Genomic DNA, 20200 nt, shown 5'->3' on the forward strand with positions numbered 1-20200 from the left:
GTTGTTTAAGTATAGGAAAGATAATTCATAAATATAAATAAAGAAAATGAATACGATGAAAAAAATACATAGAAAATGATAGAAAAAATTATAATTAAGGAGATCGATCACTTTTAAATTAAAAAATAATAAGTTGACACTAATTTTATTTATTTAATAAAAAAAATTAAAATTAATTTTATGATTTTGTAATTTTATTTTAAAAAACAAATTACGATTAGTTAACTTTAATATTTGAAAACTAAATTTATATATTTTTTAATATTTTTATAATAATTAAATTTACTCGTTCTAATGATTTCATAATTTTTATTACCCATATTTACAAAGATTTTTTTATTTATTATTGATATTACTTTTTCTCCGTATTTAAGTCATAATTGATTCTAATATCTAGGAAAAACTTTCAAACGAATTTGTTCTTACATTTTGAGGTGGTGGCATGCGAAAGCTATGGGTAATCACATTTAAATAAGAAAAATGATACTTTAACAACGTTTTTTTTTATAAACTTTAAAATTATTTATTTAAGTAAAGAAATAATATTTTATTATTTCATTTTATTTAAAATATAAAGAAATTAATCTATTTTAAATATATTTATGAAAAATTTGTCAAATTTATTAAAAACAAAGTTCATCTGTTGTTTTAGTTTATCTGTTAAAACTTGTTTCGATATTCTTCGCAAAATACTAGTGCCTCAGTGTTACTCTTCAACTCCAAAACAATTATTATAGAATCATCATTGCACTCTCGATCACTGTAAGGGAAGCGTTCGTATCTAATTCTCTTTCATATTTTCTAAGCCACTTTTCTTTTTCTACTACCACTTTGATTCCTTAATCTTCCACTCAGTACACTCATTTAGGTACAAGAACCTAGCCTATGATCATAACCACATGTAAATTTGACTTTTATATCTAATGTGGGTGATGCATGTCTTGTTTTATTCTCAGAGTAAAAGTGTGAATGTGAAATCTCATACAATAGATAATCGAGAAGTAGACGAATCAACAATCAAGCAAGTGGAAGAATAAAAAACAGCATAAAAACCAAGAGAAAGTGGTTTGGAAAAATGACAGAGAATTAGATGCTGCTGAATTAATAAGCTGAAGAAAAACGCTTCCTCACTACTGAGAGTGAAAACATGATTCTATAATAAGTGTATTTATAGTTTTGGTATTTGAACATCCCAACCATACTCACCAGAGAACCAAATATATACCTAGTTTAGTTGAGTTTACCATTATTTTTTTGAATAACTGCACATTACCTTCTTCAACCGATCCATTCCAACATTTTGTGTTGTGCTGCATCTATCCAACACACAGAAACATGGAAAACAACAACGTTGTTGGTTTCCACCATCATAAAGGGAGTCTTACATTTCCATCCCATCTTAAACTGGGAACATATGCTACCATCAACATGACCACACGTGTGTCTTGCAGGTTGGATGATGGATCATATGTCGAATGGGCAGAAGTTTCATACACCGTTGAAGGGTCAAAGTGCAACCTTTTGTTAACAAGACTTGTGCATAGTGACGCCCATTTCAACACAGTAACATTCACAATCAATGATAGCATAATATGGCCACAATTCAAAAGCCTATCCCTGCATATAACCAAAACCAAAACCGGTTTGCTTCACACGTTGGACCTTAAGGCCGACAGTCCCATCACGTGGACGAAGACAAGGAAGAACGTTGATGCAAGGGGCGGTGCAAAGAACACCAAAGTATACTTGTATGGCACCGCAAATAGGTGCGGTCTTCTTGTTTTAGAGTGTGAGAAAATCGATTATCATGGTTGTGCTAAGGCAGTGACTATGGCACACTATTTTGTTAGTAGCAACGGATTAGCGGCTGTTAATAGAACAAGTGAAACAACAGAAATTGGGTTTTCTGTTGTGGTAAAGGTTGGAATTTGTGATGGAAAGTTTGATATAGCATTAGAGGGTCCTGAACAACACTCTGTTTCTGCATTATTATACATGTTCGATCAAGTAAATAGCAGTGGGATTTGGAAGCCAAGCATGTGCCCTCATTGTGCTAACATTAAGAGGGAGTGTAGCAGAACACCAGCAAATACAATAACCATTGACAATAGTGGAAATTTCATAGGTCATGGTTGTGGTGCTTACGTAGGCGGAAATTTCAATGTATATAATTGAGGGAAGACTCTTTCTTGATATATATATATATATATATATATATATATATATATATATATATATTTATGTCTGATGTTAATGTTTCTTATATATAAAGAAATTGTGAATATATTATTTTTTTATATTAAAATGGTAAAATTAAAGTTATTAAACTATAAGATAAGTTAAACTAATAACATAAAAGATTTGTTGAATAAAAAAAAGTTCGCCAGTATGACAAGAACTTTATAAGATTATAAGAATAAGTTTGTGTAAACTTTTTAAGCCATTTAAATAAGATATAAGCAGTTTAAGATTATTACGCTTCGTGAGAGACTTAATTTATAATCTTAAATCGATGCAGACATGTGATCCATATGCCATAATATTACTTAGTTTATAATGGATAAAACTATAAGGATAGTTTATAGACACTATATTAGTCTTGAGCTAACTTTCAAATATGAACATTTGCATAAATTGGCTCTAAACTTCTTGTGGTAGCATATTCTGAATTTCAAGATTTCAATAAATTTCATGCAACAATTCGTCTTGAATCAGATTTAGAATTATCCTCAACGGTTTGTGTAGTCATAAATATTTTATTTATTTATTTTAATTTGTTGACTTTGTACACCATTCCGCTGTAAATATAAGGATCTTATTCTATAGATCTAGAAACTTTATAATTAAAACAATGGAATATGACTAATTGAAATTTTATGGTAAAGTATATATGTACTTTTTAATATATAACTAAAATTTAACAAAAGTTGAAAAATCAAAACATAAACATAATGAAGAAACATGCCAAAGAGAAGAAAAGAAAGAAGAGGAAGAAAAATAAAACTCATTAGAAAAGGATGTTGAAAAAATTACATAAAATATAAGAATATAGGTATATATACAAGATACAACATAAACCATGGCATATTCTAAGAAATAGCTATCATGTGGTGCTTTGATTTTGTTAAAATTATGAGAAAAAGATATAGAAATACATGGTAATATAAAGTTTAAGTATTATACACAAAACCAACATCATTTGTTTTTGTCGATGATTTAGCAGTTATTATTACTCTGCTACTGTAAAGAAAATAGAGCATCGCATTACCAAGATGAAGACCAAGATCTTCTTTATTCTTGCACTTCCACTTCCACAAGGTCAAGATCAATATCATCTTTATTATTATTTATTTTTCCACTTATTTAATTCTTTCCCTTGTTTCTTTCATTTTGTTGGGAATAGATCAAGTGTGAGTCAAAAAGTATGACATTGAATAGAATATACAAAGTTAAACACTATATAAGAATAAAGGCCCATAACACCATTGCCTTGTTTTGGGATTAAAATGGTTTCAAATGCCTTATATGTGTAAGATTAATATCATATAACCATATGGAACCACAATCTCCTAAAGACTATAACCATAACCCATATATAAAAAAATATATATAATCCAACACATTTCGTATGGAGAATATTTTCTTTGGATTTGTTTGAATAAAGTAAATAAGGTAAATTTAAAATAGAATTGATGCCAAATGATCCATGTCATAATATATTATATGATGGAGGAAATGATAAGGAGAATTATATATATATATATATATATATATATATATATATATATATATATATATATAATACTATTGTGATAAGAACAGTAACACATCAACAACAATTTAAGTAAAGAAAGAAAAAGAAAATCATATTATCAAAGAGATTTGTAAATTTTAAATTGGCATAATTAATAATTATGGTGTTATGAATGATTAGTAGGTTGAATTTAAGATCAAAACGTTGCCGTAGTTTCTAAGTTTTAACTTAGTATAAAATTAATCATTAATTAGATTTTACTTATTCTGTAAAAATATATTAATGGTGAAACATTGAAATATTGGTGGATAATATCTATAAAATTATATGCTAATTCATATCTAACATAAATATATTTGAATATATTAATAATGAAAAATTCAAATATTGATGCACGATATCTATAAAGTTATATACTAATTCATATTTATCATAAATATATTTGAATATATCGCCAATTTTATTAACAATCACTACTTTTTTTATTAACAAAAAAGAATTAAGTAAATAATACAAGATATTTGAAGTGTTTAATATATATACAACAACTTTTTGTCAAAATAATTTTAGTAGTTTTAAATCACAATATATATTTTTAATGAAATTTAAAAATATCTTTTTATATACTTTTTTGTATATTTTTTTTCCTAAAAAGTTTATCTTTTCAAAATTATATATATAATGCATTTTTTTGTTTATTTTTATATGGATGAAATCTCCATAGATTACAAGATATATATATATATATATATATATATATATATAAATGATTATCTATTATAATTTATTCAAATATGAAATCAAGTCCAAATTTTAGATTTTACTTATTCTTTCAAAATATATTAATGATGAAACATTGAAATATTGGTTCATGATATCTATAAAGTTATATACTAATTCATATCTAACATAAATATATTTGAATATATTAATGATGAAACATTGAAATATTGGTGCATGATATCTATAAAATTATATACTAATTCATATTTAACATAAATATATTTGAATATATTGTCAACTTTACTAATAATCACAACTTTTTTTATCTAAGAAAAAAGATTAAGTAAAAAATACAAGATATTTGGAGTGTATAATATATATACAACAACTTTTTGTCAAAATAATTTTAGTAGTTTTAAATCAAAATATATATTTTTAATGAAATTTATAATATCTTTTTATATACTTTTTGTATATTTTAGGTCCGATCCAACTATGAAAGTCTATATATTGAAGGTTTGGTAGATGTTAAAACACACTTGAAGAAGAAATTTCTTCTAAATACATTTGACGATAGAAGCTCATTGTGAAGGCCGAAGGCATTTGATTTCATCATCATTCTAGTATTCAGGTATGTTTAGGAGTAACTAATTCATTTATTCATGTGGGTTGAGTGTAATGAAGTATTAATTATTTTTGGATTCATCATTCAATATTATTCTTTTCCCTCATCTCTTTGTTTTATTCTTTTTTCAATTGCATAGTCCAAGAATTTTGCACATAGTGATCCAAAAGATAGTTTGAGAAACCTGATTATGATAAATAGCTAATTGATATCACATTCTAAACATAGATGTGGTCATTGGTCATTCTTAACATCATCATATAATTCATTAATGCGAACTTAATAATAACAATGTTTAGACATAGAGTTTTTATTATTCAGGTTTAGACTTGTTTGCGAAAAAATCAAGGTTTGTTACAAAATGTGTGAATGTTAGAGAATGAAGTGGGATGGGATTGAAATGTTAAATTTTTGAAAATTATTTATTCTATCAAATTTCATTTCTTTTAAAATTTTAAAATTATTTATTTCTTAGATGAGTAAAATAACATAAAATTCAGTTAGATTTTTTTAATTATATAATATTAGATTCGCTTTTATATATATATATATATATATATATATATATATATATATATATATATATATATATATATATATATAAAGAGGTATTAAGAGTGGTGATAATCAAAATTATATTCAGATATAATCGGAACTGTTTAAAAGGAAATAAGTGAGTTCTAAAATTCAGATGTGCATTCATTCTAAAACTAAATCACTTCGATTTCGGGTTAAATAATATAAGTGATACAATATATGAAAAACATGATTTTTCGATTTTTTCCTTCATTAACTATAATGTAAAATTCGGCCAAATTAGACTATGAATATCATAGGTTTCTATTTGTAATTCACTTTTTTATATATATGAAATTACATTTAGATTTTATATCACGTGTGAGAAAGGCCTTTTTTTATCCTTTGAATCTTATTTTGAGTTTGTATTTAAGTGATGATTTTTCATTGCATTTAAGAATATCTTATTTATAAAAATAAATTTCTTTATATCTTATTTATAAGATTAAATTTCTTTATTTTTATAAAAATTTTCTTAAGTGTGTAGTTCATTCTCTATATTTTTATATAATTATTTTATATATTGAATATTTATAATATATATATATATATATATATATATATTATAATTCACTCTCTATATTTTTATATAATTCTTTTATATATCAAATATTTGTAATATATATTCATTTAAGAATATAAATTTCAAAATATCTTATTTATAAGATTAAATTTCTTTATTTTTATAAAAATTTTCTTTATGTGTGTAGTTATTCTCTATATCTTTATATAATTATTTTATATATTGAATATTTATAATATATATATATTGAATATTTATAATATATATATATATTGAATATTTATAATATATATATATATAATTTACAAATATTATAATAATTTATTTTTTGGTTGAATAACTATTGCATATGGGATGTAATTGTAATGTTTATTTTTGTAGAGTATTATGGATACAAAGTCGGTGAAGATGAATAAAGAAATTTACGGAAAAACTTGTATATACTGGCGAGCTGGGAGATGTAATAGAAATCCGTGCAAATTTATGCACGCAGAAACACCGTCTACACATACTTCCTATCTCGGTATCAATGCCAAAAGCAAAATTTGTGGGAAAAAGCATCATTCATCTTATAAGATTATCTCCAAGTCCAAGAAAACTTTGGTTCAAAAGAGTGAAGATAGAGACGGGACAAATGTTGTAGTGTCCAAGAAATCATCTCGTACTATATGTAAGTATTGGACCAACAACAGGTGTTTGTATGGTGAACAATGCATCAATTTGCATTCATGGTTTCAAAGTGATGAATTTTCCACAATAGCAGAGCTTCACCAACATAAAAAGGTATGCACTTCAAAATCCATAATTAGTAATACAAAATATATTTTGGATAATGGATATTTAGAATAATAATTCAATTGAAATTGATATGATTACATTTTTTGACATTAGGCTATAACTGGAATTACACTTCTAACTGGAACCAACAAACTTTATTCTGGAAGCACTGATGGCACTGTTCGGATATGGGATTGCCATACAGGTCAATCCCTTAAAGTCATAAATTTTGGCACAGAGGTTAACTCTTTGATAAGTGAGGGGCCATGGATTTTTGTTGGTTTGAAGAATGCTATCAAGGTAAACACTTTTTTGTCTTGTTTTATTTTAATTTATAATAATGTTCTACTTATAGGAGTAGTATAAGCAAATTGATTTTGTGGATGTGTTTGTGATAAAGGCTTTTAATACCAAGACCAATTTAGAGTACACTCTTGATGGACCCAAAGGACGGATCCTTCACATGGCTGTTGGAAACGACATCCTGTTTGTTGGGGCAGAGGTAATAATCCATATAGAAGTTAAATGTTATCTATGTTAAACTTTACTTTTTCTTTCTTTCTTTTTATGGAGTCAATTAATTGATTGAGTTTTATGCTTCATTGCATTAAGATTTTTTGAATTGTCTAAACATCTAGTACCTTTTACCTTATCAATTATTTCATCGTAATTACTTATGCTAGAACTTTTTTTTTTCCTTGATTGGGTTAAGAATTCTTGTTTTCTAAACATTTGTTTCTAGCGTCCATTGATTTATGTATTATGTAATTTTTAAAATTTTTAGGATGGTGTCATTACTGCATGGAGAGAAAGCTCTGAAACTAAGTCTCCTTTTGAATTGGCTGGCTCACTGATTGGCCACACTGAATCTGTGGTTTGCCTAATTGTTTCCCTAAATGTTGGATGGAATATGTTGTATTCGGGATCCATGGACCAAAGCATAAAGGTATGTCTATCGTGAGTTGATGTCGAAATATTTTTTTTTCTTGTATTGTGTCAAATTTCCTTGAATTACAAAGTGACTAAATCAGTTATCACTCACTATCCAAATCTTGTTATCATGTTTTCTTCAGGTCTGGAACATAGATACATTACAATGTACAATGACACTTAATGAGCATACTGGTGTAGTCACATCCCTTCTCTGTTGGGAAAAATATTTGTTTTCAAGTTCATCTGATGGCACAATTAAAATTTGGGCAATGACAGAAGTGGGAACTTTGGCTGTGGTATATACACACAACGAACAAAGCGTAAGATACCTAATCATTTAGTTGTACTTTTCGTAGAAAACAAGCTAACAATAGTATTAAAGAAGTTGGTCAATTCACAAAATTCATTATGCTATTATACAGGGTATTATATCACTTTTTGGGATGCATGATGCAAATGGCAAGCCAATATTGTTTTCCTCTTGTACAGGAAATTTAGTTTGCATGTACGAATTGCCATCGTAAGTAAACTTGAATTATATTTCCTCTTATACTACTACATATTACCGTGTTGGATATTGTTGCATATTTTAACCATGTCCTTTTCCTGTATAGATTTTCAGAGAGGGGCCGTTTATTTGCTAAGAAAGACATTACATCATTTGGGTTAGTCGCTGATGGAGGACTCTTTCTCACTGGAGATGGGACTGGTTTGCTTAGGGTGTGGAAATGGAATGAGTTACCTAAGGTGGCATCTAATTAAGATGTTTTCTATATTCTTTAGACATGAATTTATCTTTTGTTAGCAAAATCCATTGTGTTCTTCATTCTTATGCATGTCATCTTTTCTGTCATTTTACATCATTAATGCATCTATGTAGCATATACATTACATCTTGTTTATTCATCAAAAGACATGTTTAAATGGAACTTCATCATCTTAACTCTTAGTTTCAAGTCTGTTCACTGATTTTCTAAGTACATTGTTCATATATGTTTCATGATCATGAGTACTTGTTGGGAAACTTCACACACAACATTGTGAGTCTTGACACCATGACACTTAAGGAAGATAGTTTTTGCAATAATATACTTAAATGAGATATGAAATATTTTTTTGTACGGTTTCCATGGTGACACTCACTTCACACTCACTGCATTTGGTTACTGGAGAATTGTCTGTCAATTACACACACAAAAAATAAAATAAAAAAATTGGCACCCTTTGAGACTATATGTTACTGGGGGAAAAGACACTCCTTTGAGACCAAGTATGGCAAGTGCCAAGCATTTGGTTACTGGAGAATTGTCTGTCAATTGAAAAAAAAAAGATTGTAGTAAATTGACACCCTTTTGAGACTATATGTTACTAGGGAAGGAGGCACTCCTTTGAGGCCAAGTGTGGCAAGTGCATAACATTTGAGTGGAAGATCCATGCTTAGTTGGCAGGTAAGTGCCTTCTAGGTCAGAAACCTGAGAGAAAATATTTTATAAAGAGAAAGTAAAGCTTCAAAGACTATCTATCTTAGTGTCTTGTGTCTTGCCTCAATTAATCAATTGCACTTAGGGACCCAACAAGTTATTCATTATTCTAAAAACATTGTGAAATTTGTGCTTCTTGAGATATCATTGTATGAATTGGACCTGAGATGAGATGATAAATTTTCATTTAAAAGCATTCATCATTCTGTTTACATTATTAGTCTATTTTAGTTGAATATTCTTTGCATTCATACCTTAGTTTAGGCCATTTTCATGCATTATTGCATTATTTGAATGATTTCATTATGTTTTATCTCTATTTCGGATCATACACTTGGGTTTTGTGTCTTTCTTGTAAGCAGGTGTTTTTCGGTGTTGAAATCACAATTTGGAGAGAGTCAGTGTCAAGAATGGAGCATATTGTACTCACTACTAACATGAAGTGCATTCAAGGGCAGCATTCAAATTGTGCAAAAATACATTGGCATCACCCTGATCGTTGACCTAGGGCGCTTCACTTTGAATAATGACCTCTGCTCTCTCTTAATTATGTGTGTGCCTACACCTCCACAAATTTTCATGCAATCATGATTGGATTTAGATATACTTGTAAATTGTAAAGTAAATATGCAATGAACTTCTGTAACCTTGATGGAAGCAAATTTGCCTTTCATAAAAAAGTACGAATATAGTTTATTAACAATTTCATATCATTGTTTCGAACTTGTCTTTGCCTTTGTGATACAAACTAAAACATGAAATTTGACGACAATTACAAGAGTAATGTGAAAAATAAAGATTAAAAAGTAAAAGATATAATATTAGAAACACATGTAAGTAAAGAAAGAAAAAGAAAATCATATTACCAAAGAGATTTGTAAATTTTAAATTGGCATAATTAATAATCATGATGTTATGAATGATTAGTAGGTTGAATTTAAGATCAAAACGTTGCGGTAGTTTCTAAGTTTTAACTTAGTATAAAATTAATCATTAATTAGATTTTACTTATTCTGTAAAAATATATTAATGGTGAAACATTGAAATATTGGTGGATGATATCTATAAAATTATATGCTAATTCATATCTAACATAAATATATTTGAATATATTAATGATGAAAAATTCAAATATTGATGCACGATATTTATAAAGTTATATACTAATTCATATTTAACATAAATATATTTGAATATATCGCCAATTTTATTAACAATCACTACAAAATATTTGAAGTGTTTAATATATATATATATATATATATATATATATATATATATATATATATATATATATATATAACAACTTACAAAAATAAGCTCATATTAGTATGTATCCTCAAAGTTAGACCTCTAATACAAATTTCAAAGTGCAAATTACAAAATAATCCATCACATAAAAAAAAAAAAGTTCATTATCAACTAAAAAGGCAATATATCCCTCAATTCGGACCTTAAAAAAATTACAAGAAAGAAAGGAGAAAGATTAGTAATAAGGGTATTAGTAACCCTCAGATGTAATCCATAACTGCAAACTCTAAATTGAATTCCTGCTTTTGATGTTTAGCTTAGATGTCACTCTTCATATTTCACGATTTCTAATATAATTTAAACATGTCTTAAATTAACATTTCAACTTAAAACTTGTGACATGGTTCAGTCTTTAGTACTTGCATATGTTATAACTGAAGCCATTAATATTCAAAGTAAAAAATTATTTTGACAGAACTTTTATAAATACATTCATGTGATAACTGTAGTTAATAATAATAAAATATAGACTATAGTAAAAATTTAAAGTAGTTCTAAAATTACAACTCCTCATGTTATAATATAATTTTCAAATAAGAATACATTTGGTTGCAAAGAATATTTTATTAATTTAAAAAACATTATAAATTTAATTCCAAATTCTAAAAAAATACTATAACTAACCTAATCTTCAGAAAAAGAGTTTACTTTTAGCTTAAATTTTAGAAGAAAAAGTGATTTCAAAACTAAAAATGAGTTATGCTAATTAAGAAACCACCCCTAAACTGGTTTTAAAACTCTACTGTTAAAGAAAGGAACCAAAACACTGCATAACATAATTGAAAAGTATAAGAATAACGAATTAAGCAAGTGGAAGAATCAAAGCATAGACACTAGAAAGAGAAAAGTGGTTTGGAAAAACATGACAGAGAATTAGATGCTACTGAATTATAATAACAAACTGAAGAAAGTGAAAACATGATTCTATAATAAGTTTATTTATAGTTCTGCCGGTTAGGAATCCAAGTGTGAGTCTAAGTCCCACATTGATCAGAAATGAGAAAGTAGAGCACCATATAAGGATCAAGACCCATAAACCCATTGCCTTAAGGTTTTGGGTTGAGAGTAGTGTCAATGCCTTATGTGGTTGGGCTCAGGTCTCATTGGTGTTGTGTCTCCCCAGTAATACCCCTCCTTAAAATCCTAACAAGTGGTATCAGAGCCGATGGTTAAAATCGGTTCAGACGAGTGCAGTAAGGTCCCTGTATCGAAAGTCTTCCTAGCAAAGGGTTCCAGGTATTGGATTTGAACCAATGACTCCCGCCGTATGAAAGCAATACTCTAACCACTGAGTTAAGTAGGTAATTTAGGACTCCTCCTCAAAAAAAAAAAAAAAAAAGAAGAGTACCCATCTATCAGATTATTGATTATAAATGTAAAATTACTGATAAGCAATACCAACCCCCGTTCAAGGGATTCGATCATGTAATATTCGATCATGTAATATTCATCTTGACAAGCAATTATCTTCATACTATGATAAAATATGTATCAAAAACACAAGGGCTGTAGCTCAGTTAGGTAGAGCACCTCGTTTACACGAGCGCCAATGCTTTTTTTCAGATGAACGGCGGTACGAGAAGGGGTACTCGTGGTTGAAGGGACTCCCCTAAGAATCCAAATGTGAGTCTAAGTCCCACATTGACCAGAAATGAGAAAGTAAAGCACCATATAAGGATCAAGGCCCATAAACCCGGACTCAGGTCTCATTGGTGTTGTGTCTTCACCCCTCCTTAAAATCCTAACACTGCCATGTGAACATCCCAACCATGTTCATCACAGAACGCAAAACACAATGTATTCTTTTGAGTAGCTGCACATTCTCTACATTCAAACCTTCTTCAAGTGATCCCTTCCAAAAATTTTGTGCAAAGATGGGAAACAACAATAGTGCTGGTTTTCACCGTCAGAGAGGGAGTCTTCAATTTCCATCGTATCTTCAACTGGGAAAAAATGCTACCATCAACACTACCACATCTAGGATTCACAGGTGGGAGGATGGATCATTCTCCCAAAAGGGAGAACTTTCATACACAGTTGAAGGGTCAACGTGCAACCTCGTGTTAACAAAACTTGTTTCCAGAGACGGCAATGTCAGCATGGTAACATTCTTACTCCATGACAGCATAATATGTTCAGGTTGGGAAAGCCTCTGCCTACAAATATTGTTGGAAGTCCCACGTCGATTAGAGATAAGACCAATTTATAATATATAAGTGGGTGTAATCCTCACTTTATAAGTCGGTTTTGTGGGGTTGAGTAGGCTTAAAGTTCACTTCTAATATACAGAGTCAAGTTAGAGTCTATTCTAGTGAACTTTTTTAGACATTTTGTTTTACCCGATATTGAGCCGCTAACGGATCACCCATTAATTTCTTGTCCCATGCACGGTATGAATATATGAATATTCCTCGGCGTCCATGAGTCCTCATTGTTGTAGCATTCAGAAGGAACATGGCTTGTTTTTGCAGTCTGATAGTGAAGACAGCGATGATGGTGATCCCTTACCACCACGTAGCCGGCGAAACAGAACACCACATGGCCACAGGCAAAATGCAGTAACCATTAACAATAGTGGAAGGTCCATAGGGCATGCTTATGGTGCTTACATCGTATGCGAGACTTTCAATGCTTATAATTGTGGAAAAACTCACACGTAAAACAATTCGTAAGAAAAAATTGTTAAAATTTGGTAACTAAAATATCATCGTTAAACCCTGTTTGATATTTGGATTCTCCATTTGAGATTTTTTTGTTTTATGTTATTTTTATCTGTTGTGTGTACAAAATATATCAGATAATAAAGATTTTCATGTTTCAAAATATACTAAAGAGATTTTTAAAAACACACTAGAAGACTACACAAAAGAAATTCCAAAAGAGAAACTTAATAAAAAATCTAAATGTACATGTTCTCTTTGGATTTGTTTGAATCCACCTAAAAATAATTAGGTAAAATTAAAACTAAATTGATGCAGACCAGTGATTCATATGTCATAATATTACTTAGTTTATAATGGATAAAACAATAAGGATAGTAGTCTTGAGCTAACTTTCTAACATAAACACTTGAATATATAAATTGGCTTTAACTTCTTGTGCTAGCATGTGACTAATTGAAATTCTATGGTAAAATATATATGTATTTTATAATATATAACTAAAATTTAACAAAAGTTGATAAATCAAAACATAAACATAATGAAGAAACATGCCAAAGAGAACAAAAGAAAGAAGAGGAAGAAAAATAAAACTTATTAAAAAAAGGATATTGAAAAAATTACATAAAATATAAGAATATAGATATATATACAGGATACAACATAAACCATGGCATATTTAAAAAAAAAAAAAAAAAAAACTGACAATTCAATATGTACAAATGTCTTATATAGCTATTCCGTCATCTGACATAGTTATCATGTGGTGCTATGAAACATGTACACACATAAAAGATAAAATGGTAACAACCCAACGTTAATTGTTTGTGTCGATTTGTTATAAGGTACATACTAATATATAGTGTGCCACACACATGCATTAGCAACATCAAAATCTTCTTTATTCTTTCACAACATCCATATCATCTCTATTATTATTTATTCTTCAACTTCTTTGATTCTTTCACTTTGTTTGATTCTTTCTACTACTGAGAAATGTTTCTTTTATTTTTATTTGTTTGAATCTACCGAAAGAAGATAAGGTAAATTTAAAATAAAAAATCGATGCAATACTACAGTCATCCATGTCATTTAAAAACTATTATAGATTCAATTTTAAATTCTAAAAAATACTTTAACTAACCTAATCTTAAGAAAAAGAGTTTAATTTTAGCTAAAAATTTAGGAGAGAAAATGATTTTAAAACTAGAATTTAGTTTTGCTAAAAACCACCCCGTAAACTGTACTAATAAAGAAAGAATAAAAAGAAAAGCATAAACACTAGAAAAAGAAAAGTGGTTTGGAAAAATACGATGGAGAATTAGATGCTACTGAAATATAATAATAAGGTGAAGAACAACACTCCCTTGCACTGAGAGTGAAAATATGATTCTATAAACGAGTGTATTTATAGTTTTTGCATATGAACATCCATGTTCATGTTCACCACAGAACACAATGAATACAATACATAGTTAGTTTAGTTTCCCTTTATTGTTGTATTGAATAACTGCACATTACCTTCTTCAACTGCTCCATTCCAGCATTCAACACAAAGAAAGATGGGGAACAACAATGGTGCTTGTTTTCAGAGTCACAGAGGGAGCCTTCCATTTCCATGCCATCTTCAACTGGGAACACATGCTACCATCAACACGAAGACATCTATCACCAGCAAGTCTGGTTCCGAAACGGGAGAAGTTTCATACCGCGTTGAAGGATCAACGTGCAAGCTCGAGTTAGTAAGATTTGCTGACAACTACGGCAATGCCAACATACTAACCTTCATACTCCGTGACAGCATAATATGTTCAGACGGAAAAAGGCTATCTCTACAGATACACAAATATGAAAACAGATTTCTATGCATGTTCAGTCCTCTATCTGTGAAGTTTAAGAATTCCATCGCGTGGACGAAGACAAAGAAGAACGTTCATGCATGGGATGATGTCACGGACACCAATGTTTACTTGTATGGCACTCCAAACAGGTGCGGTCTTCTTGTTTTGGAGTGCGAGAAAACCGATTATTGCTCCGATGATTGTAAGGAATTGACTATCGCACACTATTTTGTGAGTAGTAACGGATCGGTGGCCATTAACAGATCAAGCCAAACAACAGATATTGGGTTTTCTATTGTGGTAAAGGTTGGATTTTGTGATGGAAAGTTTGATATATCAGTGGAGGGTCCTGAACGACACTCTACTTATGAATTACTGTGTATGTTCCAACGAGTGAATAGAACTGGGATTTGGAAGCCAAACATTCGGAGCGAGAATAGTAGAATGTTTTCGCAGTCTGATAGTGAAGACAACGATGGTGTTTCTCTATTACCAAATCTTGGTAGCCAGCGAAATGCAACAACCATTGCCAATGATGGTAGGTTCAGAGGTCATGCTAATGGTAGTGTCATCAGATGCAGAAATGTATGGTTTAATTAAGTCAAGACCTAACTTGGTGTGTTTCTCTCTTAATATATATATATATATATATATATATATATATATATATATATATATATATATATATATGTTGAATATATAATGTGTTAGTCTTGTATAATTTTAAGAGTTATCTTCGATCTATAATAAAAAGTTTGAATGTATTACAAAATGTATCTGAAGTCAGAAAGAAAATAATAAAGATCAACTCAGTTTTCAAATTATCTTTCTCTTATTTTAATTTATATACAGATAATGATATTTTGATCCACTTTTTTTTGACTTACTTTTAACTTATTATTTTCATTATCTTTATTAAAAGATGATTGGAGTACTAGGTTAAAAATGGATCAAAATATCGTTATTTTCGTATAAAAGATGACAAAAGAAGAAATAATTCTTATCTATGATAAAAGAAAATGAGTAATTAAGGATGCATCTTTAAGACAACCATTCCTAAAGAAGGAACAAGAAAAGTTAGACAAATGTTAAAATTGATGCAAAGAGATGCAATCCAAGAAATATCTTTATTCATGTTCAAAATAGATATTTTAGAAAAAGAAAAGAGCTTTGTTTATTCACAAAGGTATTCCCTTACATTTGATTATTCTCATAGAATTTTGACGGTAGATTATAATACATGGGGGATTTTGATTTTGTTGAAATTATGAGAGGAATCGATGTGTAAAAATATGTTGTAATATAAAATCCAAGCACTACATAAAACCAGTATCAATTGTTCATATCCATCATTTAGTAGTAATTGCTCTACCACCGTAAAGAAAAATAGTGAGCCACGTACATTGCATTAACAAGATCAAAATCAAAATCTTCTTTATTCAAGATCTATATCTTCTCTATTATTCTTTATTCTTGCACTTGCTTGATTCTTTTCTATCTAGTGGGAATGTTTTCTTTGTATTTGTTTGAATCAACCAAAAGAAATAAGGTAAAATTAAAACAATGCAATACTACAATCATCCATGACATAATAATATAGTTTCTGATGGAGAAGACAATAAAAGAATTGAAAAAGAAAAAAAATTATATATATATATATATATATATGTATATATTATAATTGACAAGAACTGATAATATTATGAAGACACAAATAAATTAAAATTGATTTTTATTGTAAAACAGTTATACTTAGATGCATGTATTATATATAATATGAGAAGTTATAATTGACAAGAAAAGGTCAACAGTCAGATATATTTTCGAAATGAAAATAAAATTTTCACACTTTGTGAGTAGTAGAATCTTCAAAATTAAAAAAAAAAAATAGAATTAGGAATTAGAAGCTTATTTATTAGAAAGTAAAAGAGAACACGTGTTTTGAAAGAGACTTGTAAATTTTAAATTGATATAGTTAATAATAATACTTTGAGTAATTAGTATGTTGAATTTATGATAAAAAAAATTGGATATAGTTTCTAAGTTTATTTTAGTAAAATCAATATTAAATTTAACATATTTTTTTGTCAAAATATATTAATTTAAGATGAAATATTGAAATACCGTGCATCATAAATTAATTCATATCTAACATAAGTATATCTGAATATATTGTCAACTTTATTAATAATCAGGATTTGTAATGTAATAATCATGTCTCAAATTAAAATTTCAATGTAAACTTCACGTAAATATAAAACTTGTGACATGTCCGGTTTGCATATGCTATGTACTAAATTAAATTCATTAATATTCAAAGTAAATTTTTTTTTACAAAGCTTTTATACATACATTCATGTGATATATGTAGTTAAAAATAATAAAATATTGAATGTTGTAGAAATTTAAAGAAGTTCTGAAAGCACAACTCCTCGTGTTAAAAATATAATTTTCAAATAAGAATATATATATTTGGTTAAAGAGTATTTTATTCATTTAAAAACTATTATAAATTCAATTTTAAATTCTAAAAACTAACCTAATCTTAAGAAACGAGTTTAATTTTAGGTAAAAATTTAGGAGAGAAAATGATTTTAAAACTAGAATTGAGTTTTTGCTAAAAACCACCCCGTAAACTGTATACTAGTAAAGAAAGAAACTAACATTTACATTATAGAATCGAAAAGTAGATGAATCAAGAATCAAATAAACAAGCAAGTGGAAGAATAAAAAGGAAAGCATAAACACCAGAAAGAAAAAAGTAGTTTGGAAAAATATGATGGAGAATTAGATGCTACTGAATTATAATAATAAGGTGAAGAACAAGATTTCCTCGAGAAGAGTGAAAATATGATTCTATGATGAGTGTGTATTTATATTTTTGGCATATGAACATCCCAACATGTTCACCACAGAACACAATGAATACAATAGGTAGTTAGTTTAGTTTCCCGTTATTGTTGTATTGAATAAGTGCACATTACCTTCTTCAACTGCTCCATTCCAACATTGTACACAAAGAAAGATGGGGAACAACAGCGGTGCTTGTTTTCAGCGTCACAGAGGGAGTCTTCCATTTCCATGCCATCTTCAACTGGGAACACATGCTACCATCAACATGACCACATCTACTCGCAAGAATTCCGAAAAGGGAGAAGTTTCATACAGCGTTGAAGGATCAACGTGCAAACTCATGTTAGCAACAGCTATTGACAACTTCGGCCATTGCCCCGTATTAGCGTTCGCTATCGATGACAGCATAATAAGTTCAGACGGAGAAAAGCTAAGTTTCCAGATATTCAAAAAAAAAACCGGTCCATGCCTGTTCGATTCTCTATCTGTGTGGTTTAGGAATCCCATCCCGTGGACGAAGACAAAGGAGAACGTTCGTGCATGGGATGATGTCACGGACACCAAAGTTTACTTGTATGGCACTCCAAACAGGTGTGGTCTTCTTGTTTTGGAGTGCGAGAAAACCGATTATTACTCCCATCGTTGTAAGGAATTGATGGGAAAACAACAACAAACAATATATCAGAGAATGCAGCGGATATAATTTCCCCTAACTTTTGCAAGAATCTATGAGGAGCAATAATCAAAGAGCAGCAATAATAAATCAACAAAAGCATAAATAAAGGCACCAAGATTTTTAACGTGGAAAACCCCTCAAATCAAGAGTAAAAACCACGAGTCGTCCAGACCAAAGAAATAGCTCCACTATGATCAACAAGAGTACAAAAGAGTCTTAATCAATAGCACAAATTAGTGCCAACACCCAACCAAATAACAAAGCAACAAAGCTTTCAAATAGAGAAGAACAAGAGGGAAAACCTCTACAAATCACTGCTGCAGTGCGAAATTAATATCTCCCAACTCAGACCTCGTATCAAAGATCCGACCGGTCAGAATGAAGAGCAATGAGTTCCGAACCTGCTGTAAAAATTTCAGCCCGATCCAACGGTGAACGAATCCGCAGCGCCGAATTTACTGTGACAGCTCTGTGAAAAACGTGAACAGAATTTTCCCTCTACCTCTCCCTCTATGTGTTAGGGCTTTCAGTGTATTCTGACTCTATTGTTCTGTCTCTCTCTTTATTTTATAGCCTCCTCTCCACTAGGTTTAAGTGAGACATGGGCTTCTCAAATTTTGGGCCTTTTCTCCACATAGGAAGGGAGCCCAATACCCAACAAATCTCCCCCTCACAACTATGTGGAGATAACCGCCAAACCGGCGATCTCACAACAAACTTCAAACTTTCCTCTTGGCAATGCTTTAGTCATCATATCAGCACCATTATCATCTGTATGAACTTTTTCCAACTCCAACAACTTAGCATCCAAAGCATCACGTATCCAATGATACCTCACATCAATATGTTTGGATCTAGAATGAAAAGTTGGATTCTTACCAAGATGGATAGCACTTTGGCTATCAACGAACAATGAATAGTTATCTTGCCTAAAACCAAGCTCCTGCAAGAATTTCTTCAACCATAACAACTCCTTGCATGCTTCAGTAATAGCAATGAACTTTGCCTCTTTAAAACACTCAGGTTCTCCACCGTCAGTCAAGGTTATGTACTCATCACAAGAATACCTTGTAGAAGGTTGTTTCTGTCTATTAGATCTCCTGAGTTGAACTTGAGGTGATTCAGGTATATCACCAAGATCGTCATCATCATCATGTTCCTCTTGAGCATCATCAATTGGAACCTCTACTCCACTTCCCAACTGTTGATCATCAACATCACCATGTTGCTCATTGTCTTGAGTTTCCGTTTCAACATTCTCCAAATTGTGAGCGGGCAACCTCATCGGATTACCATTAGTGAGATTACTATCTTTCTCGGGTGTGGTCTTCTCCACCTTATCAATGTCTTCAATGGTCTGGTCTTCCATGAATTGTACATCACGGCTTCTAACAAGCTTCTTCTCAACAGGATCATAAAACTTGTAGCCAAATTCATCCTCACCATAGCCAATAAAGATACATTGCC

The 20200-nt window shown here is 29.8% G+C and overlaps 1 protein-coding gene across 1 annotated transcript; it reads left to right on the top strand.

The window, feature by feature from the left end:
• Positions 1–6588: 6588 nt before the first annotated feature.
• Positions 6589–8673, top strand: LOC114180241 (zinc finger CCCH domain-containing protein 48-like). The gene is made up of 7 exons (XM_028066528.1): positions 6589–6984; positions 7093–7278; positions 7379–7480; positions 7763–7924; positions 8052–8231; positions 8334–8431; positions 8526–8673. Exons 1-7 carry the CDS (start codon positions 6589–6591, stop codon positions 8671–8673), a joined length of 1272 nt encoding a protein of 423 aa, XP_027922329.1.
• The last annotated feature ends 11527 nt before the right edge of the window (positions 8674–20200 follow it).

Source organism: Vigna unguiculata, chromosome 4, assembly GCF_004118075.2.
Source record: "Vigna unguiculata cultivar IT97K-499-35 chromosome 4, ASM411807v1, whole genome shotgun sequence".
In the NCBI taxonomy this organism is placed as follows: domain Eukaryota; kingdom Viridiplantae; phylum Streptophyta; class Magnoliopsida; order Fabales; family Fabaceae; genus Vigna; species Vigna unguiculata.